Source organism: Lygodium microphyllum, chromosome 19 (assembly GCF_053477565.2).
Source record: "Lygodium microphyllum isolate KBCC chromosome 19, Lygodium_microphyllum_v1.1.10, whole genome shotgun sequence".
Lineage (NCBI taxonomy): Eukaryota > Viridiplantae > Streptophyta > Polypodiopsida > Schizaeales > Lygodiaceae > Lygodium > Lygodium microphyllum.
Genome location: NC_141153.1, coordinates 36,777,485 through 36,792,268, shown reverse-complemented (window position 1 = coordinate 36,792,268; position 14,784 = coordinate 36,777,485). Strand labels below are relative to the sequence as shown.

The window sequence follows — 14,784 nt, the reverse complement described above, 5'->3', positions numbered from 1 at the left end:
CTGCCGATCAGCCCCCCTGATCCCCATCTAGTGTAGGTGACCCCCCCGCCCATCCTCTTTTCCCACCCCCCCCCCCCCCCCTCCGGGCCCCCCCCGCGGCTCCCCCCAGACACTCTTTTAGGTAGCAGGTTATTGTGATTGGGCAGCCAAGGCAGTGCCTACATTGCCATGACTTTGGGCATTAGGTAGCAGATTGCATGCACTTCGGAGCCAAGGCAGCTCCGCCGATTGGATCGTAGGTGGACACTGATGGTTTTACACGGGTCCAGAGACGATGGAGAGGGAGACGGTAGGGGGGGTTGTAGTCAGCCCCTTAGACACAACCACGGCAGCAGGGAACAAGAGGGCAAGTGTCGGCCCCCCGACAAAGCACCCTGCAGCCCCCCTTGTTGATCCCACCCGGCATGACCACAGGCCTCCACATCCGCCACCCATGGAGGCGTCACAGGCTACCTCACTGGAGATTCCATAGCTTTGCCCCCTACTGCCTCGTACCTCCAACTACTCTACCATCCCTCGATCTTCCTCTTCCCCGCCGATCAACCCCCCTGATCCCCACCTAGGATAGGTGATCCCCCCCCCCCCCCCCCCCCCTCCCCCCGGTTCCCATAGGAGGTGAGGAGCCCCATACGCCAACATTCGCCACTCACCAGCAATAGTCTAGCCCCCCCTTCCCCACACAGCCACAAGTTCATGTGTCCTTGGTGCTCGTCACAATTTCCTGTGACGGGTTGTTGCTACCACAGGAGTTCTTTTGCAGTGGCCCGTGGTCCTACCTGAGAGTTGCGAAGAGTTTCCACTACCTTTGGGGGTGGGGATCTTTGTGGTACGTAAGTCAAGGTAGAGTGGTAAGGTCCATTTATTAGCACCACTGGATGGACCAAACTATGCTTTCTTCCTTCAGACCTCTCACACAGGAGATTGGACGATGACACATATAGAGGAGGAGGTGAAGAGTGAGGTGGCAGACCACATCTCCCAGTGGATGGGAGGAGGAGGACTAGTACTCTTTTCCCAACAATGGCCAAGTTGCGTGATGGACATTAATTGATGGGCTAGTGCTGAGGTTCCACATCTAAGCATCATTTTTTGAGCCCTCCACAGTGGAGAGCACCGATGGATGTGATCGAGTGGCCCCTGGCACATGTGGCCCATTTCTACCAGTGCATAGAGTCACGCCTCTTAGCTTGATTGATAGATGCCTTGGTGGTACCACTTGGAGCATCTATCACCCCATGGTCTCGCCCGAGGGCCACCGCTTGAGGGACACCATGGGGGAATGGAGTTTATTGTCTAGGCATGTAGCAAAGCGTATCTGCATGTTCCATAGCTCTTCTTCTTCATCAGCAACTTCCACACCGAACAGATGCCTATTCGGTGAGTCACAGGTTTCCCTATGAGTTTACATCTTGCATCCTGGAATGTGAATAGCCTCCACTACAGTGGGACATGTGGTTCTAGGAAGTTGATTGTTCAGCAAGAGTTGCAGCTTGCCCTCGCCGGACGGATCGACATCTTACTTCTGCACAGGAGCACAAGCTCACCCTGCCCAGGCCCATCAGGTAGGGAAGGTACTCCTAGGCAGTTCACACACTTACTGGGAGTACGCCATCGGTGCCCACGGCGAGAGTGGAGGCGTATACACCTCTATTGGCCCGAGCCTCATCGCCTGTGTACATGACCATAGAACGATTGTGGCAGGGAGGGTTCTATGGATTAGATTGGATATTGGGACTCGTGCCTTGGAGTCCTCAATGTCTATGCCCTTACTGAGGTTAGAGCACACCATAGCAGCAAAGAAACGCGTTTCTTTGCCTTTGAAACTTACGAAACGTTTCGTAAAGTACGAAACGTTTCTTTACATAAAAAACGTGGGAAGGGGGGACCCCAAAAAAAAAAACGTGAGTTAGTCCTCTGTAAAAAAATAAAGGTTAGTGTTAGTCTATGGTCGATGGAAAAAAAAAAGCAAAAAAAATCAAAAGAAATGTACCTTTCATCACTCGTGACTTATCGCATGCACAGCCTATCACGACTCATGCCTCCTGTCACGCTCGTTTGGTCCTGATTCTACCTCGTTAACCATCGATAGTCCCATGCCACCTCCTCTGCCTGTCCACTTGTGTGCTTGTTCACCCTGTCGACTATCTGCTCCTGCCGTGCTGACCATCAACAGTCCCAACTCCCATGCCAGCTCCTCTGCCTGTTCGCTTTTGCACCTACTAGCTTTTGCCTTGTCAATAGCCCTACGCAAAAGACAGAATTGCAGGGGACCAAATGAGATCAACCCCAACTCCTTCAAGGTGGAAATTCACTTAGAAAAATTGGTGCATCCTACACATGAGGATGATGAGGTGTGAGCCTTACTTGCAGCAGAGAGAGCACAGCTTTGGTATCAAACAAGATCTAGGGCTAGGGGTGCTGATGCATCAATTCTAGCAAAAGGTTCCAGTAGGATGGTAGCAGTTAGTGCTTGAGCTAGTGTCATAAATGACACAAAGGACGATTGGAGTGTGAGTGAGGAGGATAAGGATGGAGATGATGATGATGATGGTGGTAGCGATGGTGATGATGATGAGCCTGAGTAGTGACTCATGAGTCATAACTCATGAGGGTTCATGATTTTGGATTAGACTCTAGAGTCTTATCTTTTTGGGATTTTCACTTAGTCAGTGTAGCGTCCATGGACCATTATTGTTTGGATAGTTCATTATATGACTTTAGTTTCATTTATGAGTGTTATCTATGATGTATCATGATTCATTTTGGATTTTGACATTTTGTCATTTTGTAACTTGTTTTGAAATGAGAATCATGATATTGCCACTTCACCCATTTTACATTACTATTTGCACATGGGCTATGTAAAATGTCTTTCAATTTTCTTTATGTGATATGTATGAATCAATGATCATGATGTTTAAGGTTTGATTATAGTATAGCTTATTTAAATATTAATCTTTGACAATAGTCAACAATGGATTATGGATCATGGATGTGTAATGTGTTATTCTGAATTGACTATATTGCTTCATGTTTTATCACTTTTTCTCAATTCACTTGTTTTTGTTTAAGAGAAAATTCCATGGAGGTTTAAAGCATCTTTCCCTAGTTTAAAACTATTAAAAAACCCTTTATAAAAAAATTTCACGTTTCTTTCTGGAAACTCCAAAGCATTGCTTTTGGTCGTGTGAGGCGGCAGAGCTCGTATGGAGAGGAGCATGCCGCATTCTCCGTCGTCTGGCACCTAGCTTTGGATGTATCTCATGGGGAACTTTCTGCTGGCAAGGCAGTCGGCGAGGGCCGTCACCTTTTGTATGAGGCCGGGATGTAGGACACGATTTTCATCATTGAGGCTGGGTCTTGCACAGTGGGCGGCTTGGAGGCTTTACCCAGCCACCATGTACTGGAGCCCACAACAGACCGCTCTGAGGTATGGGAGATCGTAGGGAGTCTTACTGGGTGGCACATCTAGAAGGTGCGCTGCCAGGAGGTTTTTGGCGGGGAGAGCCTTTCAGTATAAGCGACTTTGGCAGAGCTCTGGACCTCCATCATCCACTCCCTCTGCGGCCGATGGGACCAAGTGCAGGGCGAGTCTCATGCTCGTCAGGAGCTCCGTTTTCACTTCCTGCGTACTCAGGGAGGCCAGGACCTATTCTTCGTGATGTAGGTAGGCAGCCCTAGATGGCGTTACACCCCCCATCCATGGCTTCTTGCCCCCATCCCCCCTAGACGGCCTTGAGAGGCTTGTATACATGATGTATTTGTGACTTTGCATCAGCTCCAGCTAGTTTATCGAGCATGAGTACTTTGTTGTAATCAATTTTTTTTAGTAATATAATTAGCCACATTTTACTTTCAAAAAGAAAAAACAATGGCAACAAATTGTCAAACATGTCCATAGGCCCCACTTTGGGCTGATTTTTGCAGTCCATGAAGGACTGAACAACACGTTCTCGAATACCACATCTCTACTAACAAAAATCTTGTTGGTAGAGGGTTAGTATAAGTGGTACCCTTTACTTTTTGCACTATAACCAATAGAAATGCATTTGACAGCCTTCTCTTGGAGTTTGTCTTCGTGGTTGTGGCACCAAATCATGTTCCAAACAATCAAAGACACGAATATGTGACACTACTAGTTTCCGGCCATTCCAAGCCTCATAAGGCATACATTTAGCCAATACTTTAGTTGCGCTACGATTCAGCACATACACTGCACACATGATAGTATTAAGCCAAAACTTTGGGGGTAGCTTATTATGTGAGGTCATACATGCCATTTTCATCAAGGTGTGATTTTTTCTTTCAGCCACACCATTTTTTTGAGGTGTGTAAAGCATAGTACATTGATGGATAATCCCCTTTTCAGCCAAAAAAGAGTTGAACTCGGGCGATATATATTCTCCTCCTCAATTGGTATGTAGTGTAATTACTTGCATCCACTGCCATTTTAGCCAAGGCCAAGAAGGTTTTAAAGCATGCAAAAACTTCTGATTTGTGTCTCAAAGCATATGCCCAACAATGACAAGTCATCTCATCAACGAATGTAACAAAGTACAAGTTTCCTTCGATGGATTTGACATGCATGGGTCCACAAACATCACTATGCACAAGTTGTAATTTTTTATCAGCATGCATAGATTCACCTTTGGCAAATGAAGCATGATGTATTTTTCCATAATTAAGATGACCAAACCAAGCATGCCATAACCTAGTGTCATCCACAATGGTGGCATCAACCTGTAATGCATCCGTTAATGCTCTCCTCTCATATAAATCAAAGCTCATAGAGTCCATTATACAATGTATTATCGGTGACAATGAGGGCATCCCCATAATTACAATCATAGATACTACATTAATCCATGTGGAATTTAACCACAAAACTAGCACATGCAATGGCATTGAAATTAAAATTTTTCCTTTTCAAGCATGATAGTTTTTCTATTCACTCCAATAATGGGAATTTGACTAATGCCTTGAATTGCACATAAAGCATTATTTGCACATACAATTGATCCCCCCTTTTGTACATTTGCATATGATACAAACAAGTTACAAAAGGATGTTATGTGCTTGGAAGCTCCACTGTCAAAATACCATGTGCTGCAATTTTTTGCCACTAAAAGACTATGCTCATTGGAAGAAGGATCATATAAACATTAAAGGCATAAGATTTGACCAATGTCCAAGTGTGCCAAATGTGTGGTTGCATAATTTGCATTGCTGAATTTTTAGCAACACTCATGTTTGATTGTTTCTTCTTTTCACTTGCCATGCTCTTTCTACATTCGTCAACAACATGCTCTTTTTTTGTGCAATAATTGGACCTCTTTTTCTTAGCATTGTCATCTGTGATACTTGAAGAAATAGGTGCAATCCGGGGTGTCATGGCCGTTGGGGCCTAGTATGAGAATGTCGTGGGGGCAGCGTGAGGTGATGTGGGCCGACTATGCTTGTTGGAGGTGAATGTGATGGGGCAGATAGTGCTTGACATTGTTGGTGTATATTGTTAGGATAGGCAACACGCAATAAAGGACATATGAGTACCTGTTTGTAGGTTAGGGAATGCAAGAACGGTGAGTCTTTATTCCCAACCACCTCCCACCTAAAGGCAACGTGCTTGAAGGTAGAGAAAAAAATCAGCTAAGTCTATGTATGTACAAAGTTGAAATACATATATACTATCCAACTCCAATTATCTGGTGGCAATAAGCAAATTGCTCTGTTGGAAGACCCTTCGAGAGGTCTGTAGGGTTATCATCTGTATGTACCTTGACAAGCTCAACGCTCTTATTGTCATGTACATCCCTGACAAAATGATACTTCACCTGTATGTGCTTTGTCTTTGCATGAAAGATAGGATTCCGTGCTAGCATGATAGCACTCTGATAGTCACAATGGAGGATAGGAACCTCTATAATATCAAGCTCTCTCACCAGACGTGAAAGCCATAAAGCCTCTTTGCATACCTCAGTGGCGGCCACATACTTTGCCTTTGTAGTAGACAATGCAACACACTTTTGTAGCTTGGATATCCAAGAGACTGCTCCACGTGTGAAAGTGAACACATATCCTGAAGTAGACTTCTTGCAGTCAGGATGACTAGCATAGTCTACATCCGTGAAGCCAACAATAGATGAATTCTGCTTACCAAAGCAGATACACAAATCCTTTGTGCCCTTAGGGTATCTCATGATACCCTTCACTGCTTTCCAATGCTTTTTGCCAAGATATGCTATGTATCTGCTAACCACTCCCACCGCAAATGTAATGTCAGGATGTGTAGCAACCATAGCATACATCAAGCTACCAACAGCTACACAAATCCTTTGTGCCCTTAGGGTATCTCATGATACCCTTCATTGCTTCCCAATGCTTTTTGCCAAGATATGCCATGTATCTGCTAACCACTCCCACCGCAAATGTAATGTTAGGACGTGTAGCAACCATAGCATACATCAAGCTACCAACAGCTGAAGCATAAGGTATCTTGGCCGTTTCACCCTTAACATCATCAGATGTAGGGCTGTCATCTGCACTAAGTTTCACATATGGAGGCAATGGTACATCAATGGCTTCCTCCCCCTCCATATGGAAACGTTGCAAAACCTTAGTGACATACTCCTGTTTTTGACAGATAACCCTTTGATTTGTCTCAAAGTATACACATGCCAAGAATGTGATTGGCCTCACCTAGATCCTTCATATCAATGCTATTGTGTAAACTCTGCTTCAAGGAGTCCAAGGCATGAACGTCCCTGCCTACAATCAGCATGTCATCCACATACAAAACCAAGAGAATAAGGCTGCCATTTGCTGCCTTCTTGGTGTATAAGCAGTGACCAACTTGAGAGCGATGAAATCCCTGAGATTGCATAGGTTAGCCTTGTTGCATAAAGATAGTACACTCATTGAGATGTCATGATGAAATGGTGGTCTCACATGGTAAAATATTTAAGTGTCAGAAGCAAGGGGAATATTTTACCTTGAGTAAGAGACTTTGGGCAACCCTAATTCTTTTAAGATGTGTAAGGTATGGTTATACAAAAATAAAACCTACTAGCACCAAACATTGGATCCCTTTAGGGCTTATAAACTTATAAATAGCTACCCTTACTCTCATTTCCATATGTTCTCTTGTTGCCCTGACCATAGCCTCATGATTGGTTGTGCAATCTCATGTGTCTTAGAGTGCCACCATTGTGCTTCAAACATTGCTATTGATATCCACCTGTCTTAGGGTGCTAATATTGTACTTCAAACTATGTTGTTCTAGAAGGCTGCAAGTATTAAAATACAGCTTTTGAAATTGGCCACCATTTTCATGGGTTTGTGATACCAATATTGGGGTCTAGAGTTATCATTCAAACTGGATTTGAGGTACATCAATTCCTAAATCACTAAAGTGACACAGCAAATATCACCTGTATAATTTTTTGTTTTAAAGATGTTTTTAGTTGTTTTTTTGCTTTGCAGGATCAATCAGACTGCACAGACACTGGATTGAATATCACCTGTATAATTTTTTGTTTTAAGGATGTTTTTAGTTGTTATTTTTGCTTTGCAGGGTCAATCAGACTGTACAGACACTGGATTGAAAGCCCCCGATAACGAGCACAAGCCTGTCTTTTGCAAAGAACTTGCTAGGTTGTGGGAAACTGTCAAGCCAAATCTGCCCTGGAAGAAAGGGGACTATGGTCCTGCTAATACTTTGCTTATTGATGATACTCCATACAAAGCCTTACTCAACCCTGTAAGAGGAATTCTTTAAAAAAAAACCACACCAGGGAAGTTGTGTGCATATTCTAAGATTTGACGTATGCTCTTGTTGTTTGGCTCAGCCTCATACAGCAATTTTCCCACGTTCATACACTGTATCTGATTCTGAAGATAATTTCTTAGGTAAGCCTGGCACCTGCTAGCACCAGGAGAGAATGCCACATTTTACTTCATTTTGACTTTAAAACTGGTTGGATGTCTGGTAATGTATGCCATTATTGACTCTTAAACTTGCTTTGTCCTTGGCAATTATGTAGGTTGTGAATTGCTAAGGTATTTGAAAGGCATTCTTGTTGCCACAGATGTTCAGTCTTACATAGAAAAGAACCCATTTGGAGAGCCTAGCCTTACCTCTGCAAGTCCACTTTGGGATTACTTCAGTGAAATTGTGCTTACTTCTAAGCATGTGGTGAGCAAAGCTGGTGATGTGGTGGTCCAGGATTTTGGGCATGAACAAGGCCTTCAAAAACATGGCCATCATAGAAAGAGAGTGTATGGAAAGGCCAAAAAAAGCACTAATGTCAATCAAGTCAATTTGGAGGAATCAAATCTGGATATTGAGCTACATAGTCAGAACAAAGGTGAAGAGACATATTGTCTTCAAACGACATGCAGAGAAATGTCTAGCAAATTGCAGGAATGTTGTGACACATCTTCATATCCTTTGAGGTTTGTTGTGCCGCTACATTCAAATGTTGTGCGAACAGTTGATTTGGACAATGCCAAACCCACAGATAACCAGTGTGTGTTGATTCCATCTCATGCTAAAGAGAATGAGTGTAATCACCAATACAGGTGCATTACTGAAAGACTAAACAAGGAAGATAAGCAAATAAGCCTGCCACTTGTAGGAAAGAACGACTCTAGTTCTAAGCGAAGTGGGGAACGTGTAGATGAAGAATCAAACAAGAAACCAAAAAGAAGAGAAGCTAGTCAACTGGGAAAAAACAAAGGTAACATGGATATGGCAATGGACGAGTCTCCTGATGAAAGGATGTCTCATTTTGAAGGTTCTGCTAACCAGATTAAAGTTCGCTACAAAAGAGAAGACTGCCCATTGATCTCTGCTGAGCCAAGGGTGACTGAAATGCCAATGTGTGAAAATCCCGGGAAGAAGTTTTATACTGAGCATAGTAGACTAAAGGGTTTTGATAAAGTAAGGGTGGCAAAACCGTATGTGAGAAGTTCCAGAGAGTCTTCATACTTCAAGTATCACAGACATTATACTGATAAGGGCAATCATGAGTCGCATAGTAATAATTGGTATGGCACAGGGAAGAAGGGAAGGAGTGGTAGCGCAATTCATTACCCACAAAATGAAAGCCACTTTGATCTTAGAAATAAGTTGGATAATTTTAGCTCCAAAAACTGGCCTAAACACAGAGGAAGCCCAAGATATCACCATCAAGCTAGCAATTACACTTACAAAAGATGGAACTATAACAAATCAAGAGTTGTGGACTGTGACCTTGAAGGGTTTCAACCAGAGATGGTAACCAAAGCTCAAAGGGAACTTGGGGATGCATATTATGGGGAAAGAAGAATGTTAGAGAACCAGAGAAGTGCAGGCTGGACGATATCAGTAAGGAACCTAGACACGCACAATCACGACCCATTGAAAGTTCAAATTGGCTTATCAAGCGAAGAAAATGGATACAATCAATCGACAGGATGGATAAAGCCTGGCAGATCTCACTATGGGGAAAATGTTAATGCTCATCATCAATGGAATATAGAACTGGGTGCTCAACAGACATCATATGGTGAAGTTTCCCGCATGCATTCTGATGCAGATTATATCAATAGATTCAGTGACTCTCATCAAAGGTCAGGACAACATAAAGGCTCAAGTCAATCATCTAGAAACTGGTCAGAATATAATAGAAGTCACAGGCAGTGGCCACAATATTGAGTATCTAGTGGTTCAAGGGAGCCAAGAGAATACGCTCAAAGATTTCACTCTGATACCAAGCGTGGACTTGAAAATTACTGATAAGGAAATTGAATGCAGCTACTGGAGCAATCCAATGTTTTTGTATCACTATCATTTTTAACAAAATATCGAAGTTGTGTTTTCAGTTAGATGCTAGTGCCAGCAGTTACATACTGCTTTATCAACCAAGCTTAATCCTTGTGAATTAAAATCATGTTTTTCTTGATGGTATCTTAGGCTGAAATAAGGTTCTCTAAATAGCTCCTGTAAGTGACCAGCTGCTGCAATTTCTCTCCATTCCAAATGGACAAATGCAACTGAATGCTGCAGTTGGAGGCTAACTAATATATTGGCCAAGAAGGGCTTAGTAATAACTACTATTTTTAACTGCTCTTGGTAGAATAATTCGACATACACCCGGGAAAATTCATTCCATATGACTTGGCAGGGTGCTAGTGTCCGATGGTAATGGGGGACCAGCTGAATTACATGCTGAAGCATCAGCCTGAAGATTTGCCTGTAATCTGCTGTTAATTTCCTACAGTAATGAACTGAAATCGGTCCCACGGGAGCTGCTTTACTATTGAATGCATTTTTTCCAGCTAGTGATTATAATTCCATGTTGCACTTAATATCATTTGCTCAAGGATATGCTGCTCATCTCATTTCTTTTATAAAGCTCTTCCCTTGAAAGCTGGTAAGATACTTTCCATAGGATTAGACCTTGCTTCTTTGGTATTATGAATGTAAGGGATGTTTGTCTCAACAAGACCCCTTGGTTTTCTAACTGCTTTGCTGAAGAAAATGCAAAAGCTTCTGTTTCTGGTGTTCTAATTTGCTCAAGACTTCTCCAGCTTGGTTAGAAGGCAATGAGGTGGTACAAATGCAGGGTTTAGAACATGTTCCATGCTGTTGAAAGCTAGATCTAAATATACCAGCGAGTAGAATGTTCACAACATATCAAAGGTAAGGTAGCATCCACACATCCTACGCATCATTTATCAATAAGTACAATGTATGGACATCGACTCCTTTTGAGAACATCCATGCACAAGCCAGATATCACAGCTGAAGACTCCAATGGTCACAGTATTCCTTTGATTGAACTTGTTTGCCTGAAGCTTGAAGTTCGAAGGCAAGGCAGCCAGTTACCTTCAAAAGGACCATCACAAGTAAATTTATTTATTGTGCCTCCAAAACCTACAGATACGAACTATTAGGAGGTCTAATTGTAAGCTTTTCCTCAAAATCAAGATTCTTCTGTACCCTTCAAATCTGAGGGCTACTTTGAAGTAGTGAATATGGTTTGGCAAAAGGTGAACTAGTTCAGAATGCTCACTGAATGACTACTTCAACTTTAATTGAGACATAAAAGAGCTTATCTAGTCAAAACTGTATATCACAACTAATTGTACAAATGATGTAATGGAGGTTTTAGTTGAGCTCTTGGACATTGATATGGAAATTGCAACATTTTTTTACTGCTAGCCCTCTAACTTGAAACTAACAATTATCACAGGGTGCATGCACACCTGACTGCATGCACATACACACTCACAGACGCATGCACGTGCACTTCTGCACACACACATTCACAGACACACGTGCTGAGTAACTCATTAATGTGCAAGGAAAATAGACTTTCATGGAAAATTTTTCCAAGGAAGTATAAAACAATGATTAAACTAGATCCATATGAGTGGGGTCTAAATCACATGCAGGCAACTATGATAGATAGATTGTTTCATTGGGCCTTGAAACCACCTGCAGTGTGGAACAATTAAATGCCCAAGAATGCAAGGTTCTTTTGAGCCTACATCGCCCATAAAGCCTAAAATTTGGCCTAGGTGAAGAAGATGGAGTATTTAGAAGGTTGAGGTTGAAAATTTGCCAACCAATTGGAAGATTTTCTCAAGTCTGTGTAGGAAATTTGACATGCAATTGTTAAAAGAGTCTATCCAAAACACCTCTAGTGGCTATGCAAAGTGCTAAAGGTGATTGGGGGATGGCTTGAGTGGCATGTGAGCATCTCAAACATTGAGAGGAAGTAATATATACTTTTTCCAATATTTGCCCCATAGGTAATGCTTCGATCATACATCTCTAAAGGAACATTCTTTGATTCAAAGGAAATCCATTTTTCTAAGTCCATCAAGATTAATTTTCCACAATATGAGTGGTTCATCCAAATGCCACAATGCATCGGCATGCTTGTGTATCAAAGGTGAATGTGAAACATACCTATAAGTCTCAATCGATTTGTTACTTGTGGGAAAAGCATGACATCTTGAGGTGTTTCTTTTAATTGCCCAATCCATGTATGTTATTTTTATTTATAGGAGGCTAGGTTGAATGTCCTCCAAGAAAATCCTTATTTTTCTCCAGATGGGCATATGATGCTCACCAAGTCCATGTGTTTGATATACACATGGCAATGTAAATCCCTAACCATCACCATCAATTGCATCACTAATCACTAATATTATCTGTCCAATTATTTTTCTCCAAATGGGCATACGATGCACACCAAGTCCATGTGTTTGATATACACATGGCAATGTAAACACCTAACCATCACCATCAACTACATCACTAATATTATCTGTCCAAATTAAGAGAATGATAAGCTTTAACATGTCCTTGAACCTCCAAGGGTTCTTTCAAAACAACAATGTATCAATGTGCATATAATTTTGTGTTGGTGGTGGTGGTTTGCTAGACAATTGCATGTGGGATTGATATACATTGGGTTGAATATCAATGGTTTGTAATTTACCTTTCAAAATTATCAACTGCGACTTTCCAATGATCCACAAACTAGTCTCCTTATGCTCATACTCGTATTGATACATATGGTCTAGCCAAAATGATTCCGCAGGCTTGTTTTTGTCAAACAAGGCAATTGGTAAGGCCTCACTTGCTACCACATGATGGTCTATGTCAAAAGTGGTAAATGAATTTGCACATACTAAGTCTATAATAATCTCATGTGGTTGCAAAAGTCATGGCTAGAGGAAACTATGGTAGACACATTATTTGAGAAGCAAAAGCCTGGATTTGGTAAAATCTATGTGGAGCTTGGTCGTAATTCAAATGTAGCTAATCTATCAATTAGTATTTTGACACCTCAAGAATCATTTTTTGGCATGAAAAATGTGTCATTAGCATGAGCCTAAGCCAAAAAAGTCTTCAAACAAACTATTGCATATCGTACAAAACTCTAAATTCTATGTCCACATAGATAATAACAATGGGTGTCTAGTAATAGCATACTAGTTACTCCGTGCTTAGATTCTCCTAGTGCTTTGAACCAACTTTAGGCCATTGCTTCACATTAGTGTTTGTAATGATTAGGGCACTTCACATCCTTAGGTGTCGCAACTCAAAGCACACTTATTAACTATTAACATTATTTTTGAAATTATATTTGAATTCAACTTACCTCTTTTGATGCATTATGGACAATCTACTTAGTTTACTCCCAGACCTCAAACCACAATTATTAATGTAATGAAGGATGTAATGGACCTGCTAGAGTCTAGCATTATAGACAATCTACTTAGTTTACTCCCATACCTCAAACCACAATTATTAATGTAATGAAGAATGTAACGGGCCTACCAGAGGCTAGCATTAACAATGTGAAGGAAGCTAACCACTAATGGTCATTGAGGAGGAGGAGGCTATGACAACATGGCCTTGTTGATAAAAGTAGTAGTTCAAAGTTGTTGGTTGCCAAACAATGAACCTCATAGGTTTGGAATTGGTGAGACGAATAAAAACTAAAGTTTGTATCTATTCTCTATCCTCTCTTTTATTTCCTCTCTTTTCTCTTTCATAGTTCTCTCTCTTTCTCCTAGATTTTTTAAGTCTCCCTCCCCCTCCCCCCCTCTCTCTCTGTCTTGCTCTCTCCATATTTTCTCACTCATATGTTCACATGAGTATAGGCATGCGTGCATATGTGCATACATATGTATATGATGGTTTGGATATACGCGTACATGCACATGTATATGTATGGTGTGTGTGTTTTTCTAGTATATGTTTTTTTATTATATGTGCGTTTGTGGGTGTTTTGTGGTATACACACATTGCATGCACATGTTCAACCATTAAAATATAATTTCATCTCACATATTTAATTGGAAAAAAATTCCTCTCTCTAGGTATATATATATATATATATAAACATCCACAAAAAAGACAACATGACCTATGTGGCAAAACCAAAGTACATCTTTGTCCAATGTCATCTCATCGTCACGAAAGAGAAAAAAATACATCCTAGTATAAGGCTAACATCTAAAGATCACTATGTCTAAAAAACTAAATGTATAAAATGTTTAGCTTCTAAATGTCAAGATCGACACATGATTCCAACCATAATGTGATCCAGTTCCATCTTGCTAATGTATCAACGGGCTAGCCTCTTATGTCTTGTAATGATGGCTTTGATTTGACTATGATATGGATCCCTCAATTGTTAGCCACATAGTCGAGGTCGCCGTGCTCAACAAAGTGCAATGGCCTTGTCTAGTGTGACTGTCTGATAAAACTTTCCAAACTATGGTTATGGACAATAAATCCATCCTTAGAGAGGTGTAGGAAGTGGCTCTTCGATAAAACTCCATCTTGAGTCCTAGAGGGAGCGTCGGTTGGATCCAAGTCCTTTTTTCAACTCTTTTAGACATTGGCCCTCATGACTAAATTTAGCTGAGATTGGCTAAGATGAAGTGTAGGATAGTCCAAGCTATAGTCAAAGGGAGGGAGCTAGTTGATGTCTAGCCTATGTAAGCTCATCCAAGTGGCCGTGTGTGAGTACCAACAATTCCTCTCACTTGCCTCTACTAGTGATCTAGAGGAAGTCAATGCCAATCTAGGATATTTGTGGCATGGGAGCTCCCATATCCTCTATAAGAAAGCCATTGTTCTAAAGAGGGCCTCCACAACTATAGTTGCTACCCGTAACTCTACTTTGATGATAGGGAGTGGGGTGGAGGGCTTACTCCTGATCATGCGTGATATCATCATCACCAATGGTCTCTCTATGCAATCATGACCATCATATC

The 14,784-nt window shown here is 41.6% G+C and overlaps 1 protein-coding gene across 4 annotated transcripts in view; it reads left to right on the top strand.

Moving 5' to 3' along the window:
- LOC148019754 (uncharacterized) overlaps positions 1-9,946 on the top strand; it is an 84,925-nt gene extending 74,979 nt beyond the window's left edge. For all 4 annotated transcript variants that reach the window (XM_087699907.1, XM_087699905.1, XM_087699908.1 and 1 more), the window contains exons 5-7: positions 7,571-7,756; positions 7,845-7,905; positions 8,040-9,946. In XM_087699907.1, the coding sequence (XP_087556033.1) occupies positions 7,571-7,756; positions 7,845-7,905; positions 8,040-9,694 (1,902 nt within the window). In that variant the 3' untranslated portion in view covers positions 9,695-9,946. The remainder of the gene's footprint in view (positions 1-7,570; positions 7,757-7,844; positions 7,906-8,039) is intronic.
- Positions 9,947-14,784: the final 4,838 nt, after the last annotated feature.